At 38.1% G+C, this 18,058-nt stretch overlaps 3 protein-coding genes across 8 annotated transcripts; all 3 read right to left on the reverse strand.

The window, feature by feature from the left end:
• Positions 1–3,801: 3,801 nt before the first annotated feature.
• LOC131975416 (natterin-3-like) lies at positions 3,802–4,920 on the reverse strand. Its single transcript, XM_059338092.1, has one exon. It carries the CDS (start codon positions 4,913–4,915, stop codon positions 3,938–3,940), a length of 978 nt encoding a protein of 325 aa, XP_059194075.1. The 5' UTR covers positions 4,916–4,920; the 3' UTR covers positions 3,802–3,937.
• A 2,879-nt stretch (positions 4,921–7,799) lies between these two features.
• Positions 7,800–10,999, reverse strand: LOC131975411 (natterin-3-like). Of its 6 annotated transcripts, none has more exons than XM_059338085.1 (3): positions 10,862–10,958; positions 9,460–9,496; positions 7,800–9,102 (listed from the first exon to the last, which is right to left on the reverse strand). In XM_059338085.1, the coding sequence occupies exons 2-3, from the start codon at positions 9,470–9,472 to the stop codon at positions 8,123–8,125; spliced, it is 993 nt and encodes a 330-aa protein (XP_059194068.1). In that variant the 5' UTR covers positions 9,473–9,496; positions 10,862–10,958; the 3' UTR covers positions 7,800–8,122. The 6 variants fall into 6 exon arrangements, with proteins under 6 accessions (XP_059194068.1, XP_059194069.1, XP_059194066.1 ...); XM_059338086.1 differs by lacking the exon at positions 10,862–10,958 and adding an exon at positions 10,763–10,837; XM_059338083.1 differs by lacking the exon at positions 10,862–10,958 and adding an exon at positions 10,763–10,781 and having other exon boundaries at positions 9,373–9,496.
• Positions 11,000–14,841: 3,842 nt separating this feature from the next.
• LOC131974956 (natterin-3-like) lies at positions 14,842–17,638 on the reverse strand. The gene is made up of 2 exons (XM_059337464.1): positions 17,564–17,638; positions 14,842–15,830 (listed from the first exon to the last, which is right to left on the reverse strand). Exon 2 carries the CDS (start codon positions 15,817–15,819, stop codon positions 14,842–14,844), a length of 978 nt encoding a protein of 325 aa, XP_059193447.1. The 5' UTR covers positions 15,820–15,830; positions 17,564–17,638.
• Between the last annotated feature and the right edge of the window lie 420 nt (positions 17,639–18,058).

The raw sequence follows: 18,058 nt of genomic DNA on the forward strand, positions 1-18,058 counted from the left end.
AAATACCTGAGGTCCTCTAGAATGTAGTAGACATGGCATTATTGATTGGAAACAGACAGTTTTATTATATTTATTTTTTTTAATATAATGTAATATTTTACTGTCCAGTCTATATCCAAAGGGGTTTTATGTTTAAAAAATCCACAGTGAACAGTTCTGTGAATATCATGACATTAATCTTATTTCCATATTTATCTGGTATTTGGGCCTGGTTGTGTAACACTTTATTCTGAAAACTGAAAACCGGACGTCGACATAACAAATACATTTTCGGCGTGACGCAATCTGATTATTTTATGTGGTGTGTTCATGTAAAGATAATACTTCATCTCCTCTCTGCAGATAAGAGTTTTATACTTACTACTACTCCGAAGGATGGAGGGTTATGTGTTTGCCCAAACAATATTAAGTCACAAATCAAATAATATAAAGTTAATAAACAAGACACATTTATAAGTCTTTATAGTTTGTCGATGATTTCCAGTGACGTCACACATTTGTTTCAATATATTTATAGTATATTACAATTTTAAAAATCCCGAATTAATTTCTCATCAACTAAAAGGCCTGATAAGAGTTTGAGATAATTCCCTGCAATAATATGTATATAATACAAATATATATATAATTAATATCAAATGTGATGATTGAGTTGAAATCTACTTTCATCATTTCCTCAATTCTATTGTTATTCTGGGTTATATTATTATTATAAACAGTCAGTTTGTGATCATATAATGTTTTATAAGTAACAACTGCTCTCAGCTAACTGAATATGAAATAAAAAGTTCAATATTTGAGTTTGAAATGTAAAAGAGAAAAACAGCAAGTAGCAAAAACTGGAAATACTAAATTAACAGTGTAAAATAAAAGTAGCCAAAAAAAACTTTTACCTCGAACAGAATTTTTAATGCTTCAGTATTAATAATCTAATCGTATCATATATAATAATATATCAGTCACAGGAGATATTTACTGCTGATCTGGTGGTTTTACTTTGATGCTTTCAGTACTTTTAGCTAATAATGTTATTAATAAAGGACCTTATAATGGAGTATATACTACTGTTAGTTTTTCTTATTTAAAAAAAACTCATCACACTCATAAAATCCTTAATTTATTCTATTATTTTTCACAATAATCTATATAATAATGTATAATGCAATAAGTACTTTTTGTGCTATGTGGAAAACGTGTCAGTCTAAACTCTCTGTGGAGCATTTACATTCAGATTTCCATTCAAAAGCCAGAAAAAAAACATATTTGATATCAGAATCAGATTGTTTCTTTTCCCAAAGAGAACAACAATGTGTGGAGACTAACTAGTGATCCTTCACTGCCACCTGCTGGATGTTTTAGATATCTCAGCTCAGGGCTTATTTCTCTGACTTTATATTTTGGCTTTAAAGTAGAAGATTTTCCCTCTGTTTCTTCTGCAGGAGAAGCATAGTGACTAATCCAAGTAAACTATTTTCAATTAACCTCCAATTACTGGAGAAATAAATAAAGCACTAGACTAAAGTATAGCTGAGGCTGAGGATGTAATGTCGTGATGGGAATGCAATTAGTTTTGCAAGTTCTTAGTCATTAACTAGAGTACTGAGCAACTTAAATTAATAATTCATCATTTTGACCTGATGATGGTGCAAGAGGAAACATCAGAAGATCACAACAGTCATTGCAATTTATCCTTTTTATTATAAACAAAAAGTTACAGCCTGACAAAAATGTTTAAAAACACACAAAAAAAATGTTGTTTTTGTCTTATAACATTTATAAAGGCAAATAAAAACAAAGAATAAACTCCTTACAAACACACAAATATATACAAAAAATAAACCACAGCGAACCAGAATCAACTTTACTTACACTCTTAAATATTTCAAATATTAAACAATATGTTAGTTTCTTTTTAGATTAATTTTGGGCACTTTGGCATTCATTCAAATGTTTTTTAACTGAGCGATATATCCTTTAAACTATTTATTAAGCCAGTAATGAAAGTGAATCATGTACATGGACCTTAATCTGATCAGAAATCACAGTCTGTAAGACAGTTAGCTGCAGCCACCGTCAGAGAAAGGACGACTATCTGACTGTTACACAAAGTTATATAATGTGAATGTACAACTATCTTATCGGTCAAAAAGCCCTTCGTCTCCTGGTGTTACTGCTCAGCCTGTTACGCACATTTCTCCTTATCTGGCCTTCTCTATCTCTACCTAGTCTCCCTCCCATAACACTGGGAGTATCTTTATGGATGTGTCTCTGTCTTACATCTGCTTTCCCTCAGGGATGTGCAAAAAGTGTTGTATGCTCTGTTATATTGAATCTGTTTTTTAAGCTCTTGTTAGAATAATTTGAATATTATACTTGTTGAAAATGAAATGTTACTGTCTTCCTCTCTTTTCCTCTTTGTGATTTTTCTCCCAACAGTCATCACAGGTCACTATGCATGCGTAATTCACTAAACCTTGATAATGTCTATCTCTATGCATTTATATTAATCAGGTAATATGATTTTGATACATTGATTGTGTTTGTGTGTTAATATTGATGTAGAAAACTATGATTACTTTAATTACATATATTCCATTTGCTTAAACTAATTAAGATTCTATAATCACAAAAAATAGTATTGTCTGTTTACAGATTACAGCGGTCCACTATGGCCCAGACCTCTCCCATGCTGATGCCGTGGTACGTCCCCGTGACGATGGACCATGAACTTAGTGTTGTTGCTGCTGTGTTTCTTAATAGTATCTGTTCTTGTGAAGACAGTTAGAAAATAATAAAACGAGAATTTGAAGTGCAAGAAACGTGATGACACCTACAATTATACATGCCCTTCAGGGAAAAGCTGAAAAACATGATCATAAATGATAAAAAAGTAAAGGGCAACTTGTTGTTTCCTAAGGAAGTAGAGACACATGATCACGTTTGGATTTTATTAATTCCAGCCAGGTGTCATAAAGGTTGTAAATGATTTATGGATTAAAGAAAACCGAAAGATTAGACACACAGTAACCAATCATTGATTAGGTTTGAATCAATCAAAACAAAACTCAGGTGCTACTTGACAAACTGTTAAATGTAATAACAATTAATAATTAATACAGTCTGGCATGCATTCTTGCACATGTTGAATACACATACAAAACATTAAGGACATGGATTGTAATTATGGTCGCAAAAAAAAAATGTTGTTCTACATAATATAATATAAAATGTTAAAAAACATTAAATTTGGAGTATTTTGTCTTTTTTTTTTTGGCTGAACAAAAGAAGACTGTGGAAATTGCGACAAAAGAAGTGACAGAATACTTGATAAAAATTGTATTTGTCTTTTTTAAATACTTGAAGTGTATTTATATTTATTTTCACATCATTCTCAAATTACCTTCTTGCTCAAAGTATCAACAAATGACCAACCCATTATGGTAAAGCAGGCTTCTGTTGTTATGCACCTGCATCTGTAATAAGAGTTATTCAGTGTATCAGCGTTTAGAATATATGAAAAATGTATGGCTTAATTACATTTCCATGCTCAATAATGTCCCATAAATTGCAGCAAGTTTTGGGTTAATATCATTTGCTACACACATTTGGTGTTGATTTTAACAATTTTAATGAGGAGTACATGTAACAATGACATTACATGTACTGTGTTTCAATCAAGATACATAATATGTTAATTGTTAAAATAGATATTACAAAAAACATTCAATGCCAGTTGTAACAGAATACTTCTACTACAATTTTTTTAGTTAATTTCATTTGTTGCTTGGAAATAAATTTAAAGAAAATCTGAAGAGATAGATACATGTCATGTCTTATGTTATGAAAGACGTTAAGACATATAAAATATACAAGCTAGTTTATTTTTAGCTTCTCATTACAATGTTTCAGGTATCTGATATACAATATGTCAGATATTCTATCTCTTGGATCGGCATGCTGCGGCACCGGGTATAGGTACACTGCGACCCACCACAGACTGGACTTCTCCCATTTGGACGCTTGTGTAGGTCCCAGAGATGGATGTCCAAGTGGTCTTCCCGTTTCTGTAGGTGCGGCGGAGACGTGCAGTGAAAGGGATTTCTACTTTGTGCTTTCGTCCCACCATAGTGACAGTGCAGGAGTGGTTTGGTGGCACTATGTGCTGAACAGAAACCTTGTGGGTGGTTGTCTTGGTGTGGGTGGTTCCTTTGGTGTACTGGCGGGTTCCCGACATGTTAAACCCAACATTAAAAGAGGCGATGCTAGGGATTCCTGCAGTGATGGTAGCCGTGGCCCCCAGTGTAAAGGAAAAGCCGGTGTCCCACTTTTGCCCCACTTGGCTCATCTTTTCAAGGGCAGCTGACTGTGTCACTGGCTGGCAGTCTTTGTTAGTGATGATAGATGTCTCCATGGTCTCTGGAGGACCTTTAATGATTTGAACCCCATTAGTGTTGTACTTGACATCAGAGATGTCCTCACTGATAATATCTCTGTTGATGGTTAGGACCTGGTAGTACCTATACCAAGACTCCTTCCCTTCACAGGGAAGGTAGAAGGACTTATGTTCAACATGCACCTTTCCAAGACCATACTGGTTCTTCGCAACATATTTGTCTTCGAAGGGGGAGGTGTAGACTGAATTTGGAGGAACTGAACCATGGGAGCCATCCTTCCATTCCAAAAACTCAAAGTTGTCTTTGTTCACCAGGATCTCAAATGGGTAACCTCTCCTCTCCTCTCCTGCGTATGGGTAGTGGCAGTAAGGACCCATGCTAGGGTTGTAGAAGCCGGCCTCAATCCCGTATTTGCTAACATAGTCGGTGCGTTTATAGTAGTCATTGTAGATTGAAACTGCTCCGTTGGGGAGAGAACCATTGAAGGTCTGCCATCCCAGGTTGGTCTGATCAAGGTCCATGTTCTCAATCCCTTTGAGAAGACACAAATAGGAACAATGTTTTTAGAATAAACCACTGGTCATCGGTAAATAATGATGGAGCCAGGTTGAGCCTAGACTGTAGCTATACCTGCTGCTGTGTTCCTGCAAGGCTCCAACTACTACTATCATGGTCCTGCTAGATATAATTATTAATATAATATAATAATTAACTAATATAATATAATCGTTAAGATAAGATAGTTAATAATATAATTATTAGAACCTGGTCTCACAGGAATCCGTGAAATAGCCACGGATTTGCTTAAATCAAAATCACTCAAACTGACACGACAATATAGTTACAATGAAAGTTAATGACAGTCATATCCCGTGGCTATTCCAACAAACAAAGTGATTTTGTACATTCACTGAGTGAATATTTAGAAAATAAAACATATTTCTCGCTAGAAATGTGATCAAAATCCATTTTTATGCAGAAACTAAGTCAAAATATAGCTTTTTTCACTAAAAATGAGAGAACTGTCCACCATGTTTATTGTTCTGACCGCCAGGACCTTGAAAGTCACGTGACTTGGAACAAACCAATAGGAACAAATATCCATGGAATAGCCACGGGATATGACTGTCATTAACGTGCATTGTAGCGAAATCCGTGTCAGTTTCACGGAAATTTGAGTGATTCCGTGGCTATTCCACAGATTTTGAGTTAAGCAAATCCGTGGCTATTTCACGGATTCCTGTGAGACCATGTTGAAACATTAACTACCCTATCGATGAAACAAATATGCAATCTATCTGGAATGTGACTTTTAAATATAAGAGTCGAAGTATTTGCTAAAATTATAAGCTAAGACTCAGCATGTAGCCGGGAATAACACATTGCACCTATATTGCCTGTTCGTCCCATCATTATTATTACTCACTATCAGATTTAAAGATAGACAGATGTATAGTCAGTACAGTTAGTTGAGACACGTTATTAAACATAAAACAATTCTTGAAAAAATAACAAGAATTAAGTGAAAGTAAAACATTTCTGTTATTAGAACATCTTCTACTATTACACTCTGTGCATGCACGTGTGAGAGAACAATGGAAAGACGTAAACTCAAACAAAAGCAGAAAGAAAGAATCATTCAAATGGATTTATGGAAAATCTTGCAAAAACATACTCTTACAAGGGTGGAAAATCCAGTGAATAAGGTCAGGCAGGTCAAGAGCTAGGCAACAGGTTACAGTGTCCCAGAAAAGTAACAGAAGCTAGAAAACAACAAATGGTGCAACTTTGCTCAAAGGTCTGTGACTGGGGTGAAGAGGGTGATATAAGTACTGCAGAGCTGATAAGGAAATCAGGTGCAGGTGGGAGATGGGCGGGGAAGCTCAGCTGGAGGAATCTTTATGTTATCTTCTCCCTGGGTCATGCTCGTAAAAATGTCTGAATAATAAACTTTGATAAAACGGCATCTGCTCGCAAGAACACAATGATTTAAAGATTTAATCATCCATGCATCCATCATCCATTTTTCATCATCATTGTCATACTTTATTGACCTTGTCGTGGCAATTTTGACAACTGCACTAAGTTAATGGGTGAGCTGGCTAAACACAAAGCACTCAATACTCTTTTCAGCAAGTTTTATTAGCACCTTCTTGTTCCATACACCGCACAATCCCGAATGGCTATTTTACAGTACAACAAAGTCCCGTACACCGCTCGACTTATGACTGTTGCACTTTTCAGCATTGGCTTTTCAGCCAGACTCAATGTGGCCCTATCTTCCTGCCCTATACATCACATCAGGACAGAGCCCACTGGTCTACATGTTCCCCTCAAACATGGTGTTATCAGAGTTAAGGCCCTAGTGAGTTCCCACAAGGCCTTGTGTTTTGAATATCAAGTAGGTCGCCGCCTACTTCTTGTACCACCATGACAGGAAACACCAAATTTCCTTCACAACCATCAATTGCTGGGGTGGATGTATAAATATATGGAGTAATAAAACCAAAACTATCATCATGATATATAGAAGTGTGTTTAAATGTCAACATGCTAACAACTATATTGTAAACAAATATGTGCATCATCTTATAATTGAGCGTGTTGGGTCGGTGTTATTTAGTTTATTTGTCTTTTCAATTCATAGTCACAGAAAGACAATAAAACAAATATGCCTATTTTCCGAGTGAAGGACACATACAGTCGCTATGCACTTTATGTGTTTTTTATGCACACTGTTCATTGCATCTTATTTGTTTCACGGCACCAACATTTTTAAACTGCATATTCATATTTATTCTGCACTGGAATTCTACTCCTTAATGGGCCGGTGGAGAAAGAGGAAGAAGATAAGGGGTGTTAGCTCCTTATAGTAGACCACCTATGGTGTCATATGTCTCCTGACCAGTAACTCATCTGGAGGTGTCATAAACGCCAAGCATCATGGGAGAAGAGACATCTGACTGTCCCTTGTCAGAGAACCAAAATAAGGTGAGATGCCATTTCGGGAGGTGAACGGAATTGCTGCTACATTAAATCTATATCCGTTTAAATTCACAAACCCAAGATTCACTTGTGGCAAGGTCCCAACATTACTCAGTTAATTAAAACTATCAAATTGTAAAAGGGTTTAGAATGTATGAAGAAAGTGGCTTTTCTAAATGAATTTCCATGCTCAATAATGGTAATAAGGAGAATGGAGAAAAAAAATAATGAAATACCCCTCCAGAATATTACGTCAATACACCAAGACATCAAGACATATTTCATCTCTTGAAATGTCTTATGCATGATAATTGATCAGTTGAATGATTGTGACACAGATTTGATTTGCATGTAGATTTATTTTACATGTAAGAATGACATATTCAATGTACTGTATTTCAATTAAGATACATAATACATTGTTAATTTTAAAGAAAACCACAGATACATTTGAGTATTTTGTCATTCTTATTTGGCTGAACAAAAAAAACATACAATGCAATTTGTAACAGAATACTTCTATATTTTTTTATTAATTTCATTTGTTGCTTGGAAAGAAATTTGAAGAAAAAAAAACTAAAGAGATGGATACATGTCAAGTTATTTTCTTATTTGATGAAAGACGTTAAAGCATATAAAAATATACAAGCTAGTTTATTTTTTTGTTTCTCGTTACAATGTTCCAGGTATCTAACATACAATATGTCAGATATTTTATCTCTTGGAGCATCTTCATCATTCTCTCAGTGACAGGGCATGGCACCCGGTAGACGTACACATCGACCCACCTCAGCCCGGACTTCTCCCATTTGGACGCCTCTGTAGGTCCCAGAGATGGATGTCCAAGTGGTCTCCCCATTTCTGTAGGTGCGACAGAGACGTGCAGTGTAAGGGATGTCTGCCCTGTGCTTTCGTCCCACCATAGTGACAGTGCAGGAGTGGTTTGGTGGCACTATGTGCTCAACAGAAACCTTGTGGGCGGTCGACTCGGTATGGGTGGTTCCTTTGGTGAACTGGAAGGTTGTCTCCATGCTATACTCAATATCTACATTGGCAATTAAAGGAATTCCTGCAGTGATGGTAGTCCTGGCCCCCACTGTAAAGGAAAAGCTGGTGTCCCACCTTTGCTCCACTTGGCTCATCTTTTCAATGGTAGTTGTCTGTGTCACTTCCTGGCAGCCTTTGTTAGTGATGATAGACAAGTTCATGGTCTTTGGAGGATCCTGAATGACTTGAACCCCATTGGTCTTATACTTGACATCAGAAATGTCCTCACTGATTATATCTCTGTTGACGGTCAGGACCTGGTAGTACTTGTACCAATACTCAGAACCTTCCCAGGGAAGGAAGAAGGCCTCATGTTTAACATGCACCTTTCCAAGACCATACTTGTTCTTCCCAACACATACATCTTTGTTGGGGGAGGTGTAGACTGAATTCTGAGGCACTGAACCATAGCAGTCATCTTTCCATTCCAAAAACTCAAAGTTGTCTTTGTTCACCAGGATCTCAAATGGGGAACCACGAAGCTCCTTGTCTCCGTATGGGTAGTGGCAGTGAGGACCCTTGCTAGGGTTGTAGAAGCCGGCCTCAATCCCGTATTTGCAAACATAGTCGGTGCGTCCACAGTATCCATTGTAAATTGAAACTGCTCCGTTGGGGAGAGAACCATTGAAGGTCTGCCATTCCAGGCTGGTCTGATCAAGGTCCAGGTTCTTAATCCCTTTGAGAAGACACAAATAGGAACAATAGTTTAGTATAAACCACTGGTCACCGATAAATAATGATGGAGCCAGGTTGAGCCTAGACTGTAGCTGTACCTGCTGCTTCCTGCAAGGCTGCAACTACTACTACCATGGTCATGCTAGACCCTCATTACTACTATCATGGTCCTAGTAGAAATTATTATTTTCACCGAATAGTGAAGCATTATACAATATTAAAGACATTTTTTACTAGCTACTGTTTGTGGAAAAGCAGTTACTGCTCTTATCCCATTTTAAGTGGAACATAAATGGAGCCACTTCGAAAAGAACCAGCAACATAAAAAATGAATAGTGTAGCAGTAGTCTGTGTTTACCTCCCTGGGCCATTATCAGCAACACTCACAGCTTCAGCTGCAGATGAAACACAGAACAAAATCATCTTTAGATTTTCTGTTGTTGCCATTTTTTCAGTTAATTGGGAAATACAGAATCAAATAAAAGACAATATCTCCAATTCCTATTTCAAGCAGTGTCAAGAGACAAAGAGACTTGCTTTCTAATTTCTGCCAATATGAATTCAATCAAAGAAAGAAACATATCAAAGAGCACAAGAATCATACAGCCAGTTGGTGGCACAGTGAACACAAATATGGTTAACATAATACCAAGTTAATGTTTTAGAAGTGAAATTACGCCCCTCATTTCTTTGGCGCATGTGGCCAAGAATTAGACAAATATTGGTGGGACTGTTGGAAGGGACCACTATGAACGGGCCATCAGGGCGAAGCGGGATGTTTGAGGTTGCGTGTGACGTCCAACACACATCTTGGTCCGACAGTCATCAAATCACTGTTCAGCTGCACAACAGCTGCGGCCGCCGTCGCTAACTGTGCATAGCATCCGCCACTAATTCCGCTGCTGATCATAAAAAAACAAACCGGCGTCGCTAACTGTGCACAGAGTGTCCGGTGCTTGTTGTAAACAAACAGAGGTCGCTAAGTGAACACCTCCTGCAGCAGCAGCACATACACACTGTACTGCTACAGAGCTAACTGTTAGCCTGTTAGCACTGCGCTACTGGGCAGCACTGCTGCTGCTCTGTCGCACGTCACTATCATCTCCTCCACCGTTCTGCGACGTCAGACTGCACTATGAAAGGGCACGAATATCACGCCTTTGCGGGATCACTATGAACGCCCTAAGGCGTTAAGCAGGCACAGATCTTTCCAGCAATATAGCGGGACATTTGCGGGACCACACTATGAAAGGGGCTAATGATCTTCAGCTGTGGCACCAGCCTCAAGCTTCCACGCCCACAGAGTCTCCGGAGGAAGCCCAAAAACCCAAATCCAAAACTACCAAAATTAAAATCATAAAACCCAGAACAAAACTAGAAACTAAAAATACAAAAATAACCAAAAATAAGTTCAAACCATGACAGTTATAACTCACAATCAATTTAAACACAGTAAAATCAGTAATAATAATATAATAATCATAATAATAATTATTATGATTATTATATCACAATTGTGTGAATAGTCACTGCAGATACAACAGGTAGTTAGGACACTTAAACATAAAACATTTGATTTTATGTTAAAGATTTAAAAAAATCAGTTATTTTACATTTTTAGAGAGAAAATCTACTTCTACTATCACTCTACCAATGTATACCTGTATTTGTGAGGCAACAATGGAAAGACGTAAACTCAGACAAAAGCAGAAAGACAGCTTCATTCCAGTGGATTTATGGAAAATTTAGCAAAAACGTACACTCACATGGGTCGAAAGTGAATATGGTCAGGCAGGCCAGCAGACAGGCAACAGGTTACAGTGTTCCAGAAAAGACAAATAACAGAAGCTAGAAAACAAACAAATGGTGCAACTTTGCTCAAATGTCTGTGACTGGGGTAAGGAGGCTGGTATGAGTGCTGCAGACCTGATAAGGAAGTCAGGTCCGGGTGGGGAGATGGGCGGGGAAGCTCAGCTGGAGGAATCTTTATTTTATCTTCACCCTGAGTGGCAGTCATTGATCACTTTGATTAGAATAACTTTAATCTTTCCACCTCAGTGGAAGTTTGTCTTTGCCTCTGATGAGTTATTGCAGAGACAGATGCTCTTTCTCCTCTGCATTTCATTGTATAGCCTAAGGATTATTCTTGTATGAATTAAAAATATAATTTTGAATGTTTTACAGTGTTCATAAGTTCCACAGGTTCACCCCACTTGCCCCTATTACTTTGCCATCTTGTTGAAAGCAACACTTTTGATGGGTAAATACCTTCCAGCCAGACGTCTACTCTCACGCTGCACCACTGACTGTCTACTGTTCATTGTCAGAGCCAAAACAAAGTGTTTAATGACTTGGCCATATATTTTCAACATTCCGTGTCCTTTTCTCCTGTGTCTCCCAAAAACTGATGTCAGTACCCACCATCTTGTCAGCTCTCTGAAAACCGCAGGGAAAAAAATGTCATGCAGGACATATCAAATTGTGATGAAGGTTTCATCACAATTTCACAGACATCCTAATAAATTTTACTGAAATGTTCATTGCCCATTAAGATGTGATGAGCTTTGATGATTTTGTCTGAAACTCCAAAAAGAGGATTTCAAAGACTTCTGTCATGCTTCTAAATAAAACTATTTTCCACAAGCACTGGTAATGGAAATGTCTTTACCCCAGGAACTTTACCAACAACTCAAAAAAGAATACAATAAAACAAAATAATAATATCATTATGAATGGTTGCAGTGTTAAGTGTTACAGCTCTGCACGTTTTTAAAGCATCACTTCCACCAAGTCATGACCTACAAGTTCATCCAACTAACCCCTGAGGGGTTACTTTGTTATCTGGTTGAAAGCAGCATTCTTGATGCGTAAATACCTTCCACCTACACGATCACGCCACTTAATGCCTACTGGTCTTTGTTGGAGCCAAAACAAAGTGTTCAATGTCTCGGCCATATCTTTTCAACGTCCCGTGTCCTTTTGTAAATTCTTCAGTTATCTCGTGTTTCATGCCAAGTATGAAAAATGTTTTGAGCAGTTTAGCATTGACCAATGGCACAGCAGATGCAATCCAAAGGGAGGTAAAGAGAAGACAGTCAGCTAACTTAACTACATCAACCCACAGACTGTATATGAATAATGGCCGTAGTCAAGGCGACATCACCTGTTGGTTTGTGGCCAGTTTGAAGCATCGAGTTCAGTGTTATGTGCGTCTCCATCTTTGTTTGTTGAAACCAGGAGAGACCATATTTGGACTGTTAATGCTGAAACTAAATATTTGTTACTTACCGTAGAAAGTGAACAACGACTCCTTGGAGTCTTTTAGTCCAACCGAACGCTGAACAAGACATTTTTAAAAGAACAAAATGTTGCAGTAAACTTTGATGAAGTGAAAATTCAAAGTTCTGTTTAGATGTTTACGTTGCCGTGGATACGGACTGTTCTGCTTCTCTCCTTATGACCCTGTCAATTAAATGTAGCAACGCCCTAAACCACCCATTACTTATTAACATCATATTGACTTGAAGAGGACTTGAAACCAGAATTTTTCCTCGGTGATAAATCAAGTGAGAAGTCATCTCATTTTGTATTGTATAGTATATTGTATAGTATAGATAGAATGTTTGTTGAAGGATTGCAGGCTGAAGGCATTTCCCGTTTGCTTCACTACTCAGGCCGGGAGGTTCCCACATGCATAAATCCCACAAAACATGAGAAAAGATGTGAAAAGAAAAAGCTTCTCCCCCCCGACAGCTACCAGGACTGCACGGTCATATTGGGAGGCAACATCAAAATCCTTCTTTTCCCTTCATTTAAAACCTCATGATTTTTTACAACGTGTCTATAACGTTTACATAAATGTTTCTAATCAAATCTAATTTATGTTGACTAGCTCCACAGCCCATCACATTAAACTGTTAGTTGGTGAGTTATAGTAGCTAGCATAAAGGTCAGAGGTATCTGTTTTGATTTAAGTTGCCCAAAAAAAACTTTGTTTGCATATAAAAAGCCTGGCGTTAAGGTGTAAATGATTACTTTCTCTCTGTCCTCCTGATCTAATCATTTGGATTAGGAGAGTGATGGTGGAGGCATTCACAAGATCCTTATCTCTGAATATTTCATTGACAAGTAAAAAATATAGTTTTGTCTCAGTTATCTGAAGCCCAGCTGCTTTCCCTGTAACATGCTAATGTTTGAGTGATTGTGACACAGATTTAATTTGAATCTGACTTAATTTTAATCTTGGAACAATTAAACATTTAAAAAACTTACAGTCACAAGGATCAGGCAGAAGGTCAGGCAGGTTAACAGGAAATGGGTAATCATGTAAATCAAATGGCCTTTTCCGACGCCTAACCCTAACAGAAGTGTAATGTAAGGAAACACAGGACAGTGATTTATTGGGCAAGACAACTATTAGTACCATTTGAATGGGCTGATAACGATCTGCTGGCCTGCCAGCAGGTGGAGCAGAGCCCTACTGGTCCATGGGTTGTTTAGTTATGAAAAACACTAATTCAATCAGTGTCAAGATTTGTTGATACGGCCTGTATTGGGTGGTGATGGTCTGTCATATTTAAAAGTGGCTCTCCAGAAACAGTTGTAGTAGAAAGTTGTTTCTGTGACTCCTCCCCTGCAATGTGAAGAATGTTGGAGAGCTTGTTGTTCCTCTTTACACTCCTGGAGCTGAACAACAGGTCATTTCTTTCTTAAATAAGACGTGATTTTTACCCCCAAGTTTAAACTGGCTTGCTCAAAGTATCAACAAATGATGGACTCACTATGGTAAAGCAGCCTTCTGTTGTTATGCACCTGCATCTGTAATAAAAGTTAATCAGTTAATTAAAACTATTAATAATTAAAAAAAAGTGTACAAGGATTTAGAATGAAAGCGTTTCTGAATTACATTTCCATGCTCAATAATGTCCCATTAGTTGCAGCAATTTTGCATCATTTGTTAAACACATTTGGTGTTGATTTTTACATTTTTTAATAACAAGAATGGATTAAAAAAAGATGAAATGCCCCTCCAAAAAATTACATCAAAACACAAAGACATATTTCATGTCTTAAAGTTACCTATGCATGACAAATGAACAGTTGAATGATTGTGACACAGATTTGTTTTGCATGTAGATTTATTTTACATGTAACAATGACATAATAAATGTACTTCATTTCAATTAAGATACATAATATATTGTTAAATGTTAAAATACCTATTCCATTTTGAGTATTTTGTTATTTTTATTTGGCTGAAAAAACAACAACAATTTGTAACAGAATACTACTACACATTTTTCATAAATTTTTTAATTTTTCACAAAGAAATTTTTAGAAAAACTGAAGAGATGGATACATGTCAAGTTATTTTCTCATGTTATGTGTAGGGGTCACAGCTATTCCACAAGTTTCATTTGGATGTATGGACTGAATGCATTATGAATTGTGGGAGCATTTTCTTGATTACATACTTCAAGATGGAAGAGGTGGTGCCCTGAAAATAACTTGAATTCATTTAAAGTGTTAAATATTAATTCAGTCAATTTCTGATAGCAAAATTGACATAAATTAGCTTTTACCTGTAAATATTTTGGTGACCCTGCTGGAGGCAATTTGTATCTGCAACCAGTTACCCCTACATATGAAAGACACTAAGGCATATAAAATATACAAGCTATTTTTTTTTTGTTTCTCATTACAGTGTTTCAGGTATCTAACATACAATATGTCAGATTTATTATCTCTTGGGTGGACAGGTTGCTGCACCCGGTATAGGTACACTGCGACCCACATCAGCCCGGACTTCTCCCATTTGGACGCCTCTGTAGGTCCCAGAGATGGATGTCCAATTGGTCTTCCCGTCTCTGTAGGTGCGACAGAGACGTGCAGTGAAAGGGATGTCTGCCCTGTGCTCTCGTCCCACCATAGTGACAGTGCAGGAGTGGTTTGGTGGCACTGTGTGCTGAACAGAAACCTTTTGGGTGGTCGACTTGGTGATGGTGGTTCCTTTGGTGTACTGGAAGGTTGTCTCCATGCTAAAACTAATACTAGTAGAGGCGACATCAGGGATTCCTGCAGTGATTGTAGACGTGACCCCCGATGTGATGGAAAAGCTGGTGTCCCACCTTTGCTCCACTTGGATTGTCTTTTCAATGGTAGTTGTCTGTGTCACTTCCTGGCAGCTATTGTTAGTGATAATAGACGTGTCCAGGGTCTCTGGAGGACTTTTAATGATTTGAACCCCATTGGTGTTATACTTGACATCAGAAATGTCCTCACTGATAATATCTCGGTTGACGGTCAGGACCTGGTAGTGCTTGTACCAAGTCTCCTTCCCTTCATAGGGAAGGAAGAAGGCCTCATTTTTAACATCCACCTTTCCAAGACCATACTGGTTCTTCCCAACATATGTGTCTCCGAGGGGGGAGGTAGAGACTGAATTTGGAGGAACTTTATCATAGGAGCCGTCCTTCCATTCCAAAAACTCAAAGTTGTCTTTGTTCACCAGGATCTCAAACGGGGAACCACGAAGCTCCTTTTCTCCGTATGGGTAGTGGCAGTAAGGACCCTTGTCAGGGTTGTAGAAGCCGGCCTCAATCCCGTATTTGCTAACGTAGTCGATGCGGTCATAGTAGTCATTGTAGATTGAAACTGCTCCGTTGGGGAGAGAACCATTGAAGGTCTGCCATTCCAGGTTGGTCTGATCAAGGTCCATGTTCTCAATCCCTTTGAGAAGACACAGATAGGAACAATGTTTAAGTATAAACCATATGTCATCAGTAAGTAATCATGGGACCAGTACAATCATGGTCCTGCTAGACTCCCAGTAATACTATCATGGTCCTTCTAGACTCCCAGTAATACTAACATGGTCCTTCTAGACTCCCAGTAATACTATGATGGTCCTTCTAGACTCCCAGTAATACTATGATGGTCCTGCTAGACTCCCAGTAATACTATCATGGTCCTGCTAGACTCCCAGTAATACTATGATGGTCCTGCTAGACTCCCAGTAATACTATGATGGTCCTTCTAGACTCCCAATAATACTATGATGGTCCTGCTAGACTCCCAGTAATACTATGATGGTCCTGCTAGACTCCCAGTAATACTATCATGGTCCTGCTAGACTCCCAGTAATACTATGATGGTCCTGCTAGACTCCCAGTAATACTATCATGGTCCTGCTAGACTCCCAGCAATACTATGATATTCCTGCTAGACTCCCAGTAATACTATGATGGTCCATCTAGACTCCCAGTAATACTATGATGGTCCTGCTAGACTCCCAGCAATACTATGATGGTCCTGCTAGACTCCCAGTAATACTATCATGGTCCTGCTAGACTCCCAGTAATACTATGATGGTCCTGCTAGACTCCCAGTAATACTATGATGGTCCTTCTAGACTCCCAGTAATACTATGATGGTGCTGCTAGACTCCCAGTAATACAATCATGGTCCTGCTAGACTCCCAGTAATACTATGATGGTCCTGCTAGACTCCCAGTAATACTATGATGGTCCTTCTAGACTCCCAGTAATACTATGATGGTGCTGCTAGACTCCCAGTAATACAATCATGGTCCTGCTAGACTCCCAGTAATACTATGATGGTCCTGCTAGTCTCCCAGTAATACTATGATGGTCCTTCTAGACTCCATTATTTTTACACAATATTAAAGTTAAAAAAATATTTCTATTCAGAATGACTTTAGTTACTATCCTCCTCTAATTTTAAGTGACACATAAATGGGGGTAATGAATAGTGTAGCAGTAGTGTGAGTTTACCTCGCTGGGCCATTATCAGCAACACTCACAGGAAAAAACAGAATCAATTATAAGACAGTATCTTCAATTCTTATTTCAAGCAGTGTCAAGATGGTATGGCATGCCCCGGGAGCCCCCTACATGGTTTGGTTTGATGGTTTTAATTGTCAGTACCATATCATTGATTACTTTGATCTGGATCTCTGTTTAACTTAATGCCAATCGTCATCAAGAATGAGGACTATTTCATCATACATGATGCATCACAGCTTTTTACTGCTGGTGGGACCAGATGTTGTGCAGAATGTGTCCCTTTTATTTTTTCGCCCTGCCCTTCAAACAGTCTGAGTCTGCCACTGGTTGCTTTTCATTTAGGTAGGTGGGTATATATCCCAACTGGCCCCAGAATTGTTATTACTCACAATCAGATTTAAATCTTTAACATTTCTAATTATAAGAAGAAGAAGAAGATAATAGTGAATATGCAGTGCAGATACAGCTGCTTAAAAATAAAAATTTTCAACTAAAAGACTTTTACTTTTTTGTTGAGAAAATCTACTTCTACTTTCACTCTACTGATGTATATGCGTACATGTGTGAGGCAACAATGGAAAGACCCAAACACAGACAAAAGCAGAAAGACAGAATCATTGGATTCAATGGATTTATGGAAATGTTGCAAAAACTTACGCTCACAAAGGTCGAAAGTCCAGTGAATAAGGGCAGGCAGGCCAGCAGACAGGCAACAGGTTGCAGATGCTTGAAACCAAAGGAATGGTGCAACTTTGCTCAAATGTCTGGGATAAAGAGACTGGTATAAGTACTGCAGAGCTGATAAGGAAATCAGGTGCAGGTGGGGAGATGGGCAAGGAAGCTCAGGTAAGGGATTTTTTTCTTCACATTTATCCGGCCAGGTTCCTCATTCTCCCTCGGGGTTGCGAAATATTTCCTGATGGTGGACTCACCTGTCACCTGTGAGTGATAGTGGAACATTTAAGACTCTTCAGCAGGTAGAAAAGTGCACTTTTCACGCTGTTTTTCCTGAGGAAGCTGAGGAGTTTTAATGTCGACAGATCGATTTTAAAAATGTTTTATTCATCTTTTATCGAGTCAATTTTAACATTTGGAATGATCTGTTGGTTCGGTAACCTCAGTCTGATCAATAAGAAAAGGCTTGGAAAAATT

Source organism: Centropristis striata, chromosome 7 (assembly GCF_030273125.1).
Source record: "Centropristis striata isolate RG_2023a ecotype Rhode Island chromosome 7, C.striata_1.0, whole genome shotgun sequence".
Classification (NCBI taxonomy): Eukaryota; Metazoa; Chordata; class Actinopteri; order Perciformes; family Serranidae; genus Centropristis; species Centropristis striata.

Coding starts and splice junctions, on each gene's coding strand:
- LOC131975416 (XM_059338092.1), bottom strand. CDS start 4,915: ATGGACCTTGATCAGACCAACCTGGGATGGCAGACCTTCAATGGTTCT.
- LOC131975411 (XM_059338083.1), bottom strand. CDS start 9,472: ATGGCCCAGGGAGGTAAACACAGACTACTGCTACACTATTCATTTTTT. Junction 9,103..9,372: donor TATGTTCCACTTAAAATGGG/ATAAGAGCAGTA, acceptor GTCTTCTCAAAG/GGATTAAGAACCTGGACCTT.
- LOC131974956 (XM_059337464.1), bottom strand. CDS start 15,819: ATGGACCTTGATCAGACCAACCTGGAATGGCAGACCTTCAATGGTTCT.